At 34.4% G+C, this 2,616-nt stretch overlaps 1 protein-coding gene across 1 annotated transcript; it reads right to left on the bottom strand.

Annotated features, from left to right (window-relative positions):
* Positions 1–284: 284 nt before the first annotated feature.
* Positions 285–2,333, bottom strand: LOC143064773 (uncharacterized). Its single transcript, XM_076237856.1, has one exon. It carries the CDS (start codon positions 2,278–2,280, stop codon positions 610–612), a length of 1,671 nt encoding a protein of 556 aa, XP_076093971.1. The 5' UTR covers positions 2,281–2,333; the 3' UTR covers positions 285–609.
* Between the last annotated feature and the right edge of the window lie 283 nt (positions 2,334–2,616).

A 2,616-nucleotide genomic window follows, 5' to 3' on the forward strand; every position in this document is an offset into this window, starting at 1 on the left:
AGCACCACTCTGTGTAATGAGTCATGCTTGGCTTTATAGCACCACTCTGTGTAATGAGTCATGCTTGGCTTTATAGCACCAATCTTTGTAATGAGTCATGCTTGGCTTTATAGCAGCACTCTGTGTACTAATGAGTCATTTTGAACACTTTATTATGTGTAGCAACATTGATATGAAAGACATTCAAATGATGAATATTTTTTTCTTCATCAAATGCAATCAATTTATGGTTCCCAATGTAAAAAGACAAAAATATAAGTCAATGATTGGTTATAGTATAACATTATTGTAAACAAAACCAATGCCTTTTATTATTTTTGTATGTTAATCCATTTTGGAGAGAAAGTGTGTTTTATCTGAATATATGTTTTATGAGTGTTTTTTGAAGATAAGCTAGTCGATAAAAAGTAAAGATAACTTTTCTTTTTTACAGTAGAATAATTTATAGTGTATGAATTATAATAGTATACATTTACATTGTTAAAGAATTTAAAATGTCCGTGTACGATCTATGGAAATTTTCGGGTATCTATTGTTTTGACAATTGCTAAAGTGTCACCATGGAAAATCATTAGAACGAGAACATTTTTTTCAAAATACATTTTAGAATTAGAAATTCTCCAGGACAAATATTTTGGCTTTTTGTTTACTTTTTTCACTTCCAATATAAAAGTGTCCGTTATAATCCACAGACAGAGACTTTGGTTGTTCTATTCCCACCTTTTTTGTATCTAAACATTGCATTAAAATTCCTGTACTACTAAGAATATGTAGGAAATAATTATAACTCTCAGCAATCACAAATCTATCCGACTGTGAAGTTACAATGTCCATTGGTCTAAAAGGGCAATGTTCATTGTTTATCTCTGGATTTCCAGTATAGATATTTAAAACTTTCCCTCCATCATCCAGCACGATGATTCTCCCTAATAAATCATTAGAGATAACATCTATAACAGCAATGTTACTGTTACTACTGGTAGTTACACGGACTGGTACACTAAATAACGGTCTGTTTTTGTTGTCAACTTCAAAAAGTTTTCTCCAACGCCCTGTTTGGTCCATTATGATCAGTTGTCCTGGTCCTTGAATTGGAAACCAACCCCCTTTCTCGGCTGCCCCTACTATAACCTTCTCATCACGAGTTATGTGAACGGCAAGTGTAGCTAAAGGAGAGACACTGAAATTTGAATTCTGTACTTTTTGTTTATCAGGCTGTATGTACACGAGGTTGGACGATTCAAGAATTGATGCAAGAATTTCCCCATTCGAAAAAGACGACATATCTATCATGTCGAGTTTTACATTCGGCAGTACTTTGAGGGTATCGCCGTCAGGGATTGCCTTTTGTACTTGTCTTGATGTATCGTTATAAACCCAGAAAGATCCGTCGGGACAAGAAACAAGATCATTGACAGCCTCGGTGTCAATTGTAAATTGAGTGACGACATGTAATTTTATGTCTTTTGAAATACTGTTTTCCAGCCTACCATGTTCAATGTTGGATAAGTCTCCCGGACAGAAGATTGGTATATGTTGAAATGAAGTCTTCACGTTGACTTCAAAGGTTGGCTCCAATGATTCTGAGAAAGAGAATACCTCTTGAGCATTTCGTGTTTCCGTTAATCGCACCAGTTCATCCTGTTTTTCTTTCAACGTCCTTTCTTTTCTCTTCGCCTCCCTTTCTTCTTTGGCAACTAGTTCTGTAAATGTTTTGAGACTCTGATCAAGTTCAGTAACAATTTGATTTGTTCGTTGCTTTATCTGTTCAACCAAAACTCTTTCAAAGTTAAAAACTTCTTGTTTAACCTTTTCATATGTAGATTGCTCACATGTCTTTCTTTCCTCTAGCTTGTTCGTCGCTGCAATTATGAATTTGATTTTCTTTCCGATAGTCTTCTGTTCATTTTTAATACTTTCAATACGATTTTCATATCCTTCGCTAATTTCTAACAAGTCGTGTTTCTTGTGGGTTTTAGCAACACATGTCGCGCACACAAGCTTGCCACAAGAATTGCAAAAAAGACAGGAGTTTTGTCCAGCATGTTTACTACATTTTAGCTTGGTAAAATCTAGTTTATGTGGTTCAGTACCAGTCGATTTTTGTTTTCGACCAACATCCTTTATATTTACAACGGTATGATCCTGAGCCGATGGCCATTTTGGATGGACTACATCTCGGCATCTTTGACACATGAAGCGTCCACAGTCAATGCACTTCCATTTCAGTTTACGATCATTTTCACAAATCTCACAATTCAGTGCCGCCTGAATTTCCATTTTAACTGCTTTTTACTGATTGCGCAGTCGACATTTTGTTATTATTGATTAAATTTTGTCAGTAAAGGAAATGTGAGATTTAAATTTCTGTGTAGACATGCAGATATATTAAGTACACAAACTTTCTTTTTTATCAGCGAAAACTGGCTAGTTCTTCAAATTCTTTTTAAAATGAGTACTAGTGTCTCTGGATATTTTCCAGAAAATTGTTTGGAAGAATATTGCATTGAAATTAAAGTAGGTTCGTTACCTAATTTTAAAAGAAGTTAATAAACATTTTATTTATTTGTTTGGACTACATTTCATAAATGAGACCAGTGAACGTTTGATTAGTTT

The sequence above is a fragment of the Mytilus galloprovincialis genome, chromosome 2 (assembly GCF_965363235.1).
Source record: "Mytilus galloprovincialis chromosome 2, xbMytGall1.hap1.1, whole genome shotgun sequence".
NCBI classification, from domain to species: Eukaryota; Metazoa; Mollusca; class Bivalvia; order Mytilida; family Mytilidae; genus Mytilus; species Mytilus galloprovincialis.

Coding starts and splice junctions, on each gene's coding strand:
- LOC143064773 (XM_076237856.1), bottom strand. CDS start 2,280: ATGGAAATTCAGGCGGCACTGAATTGTGAGATTTGTGAAAATGATCGT.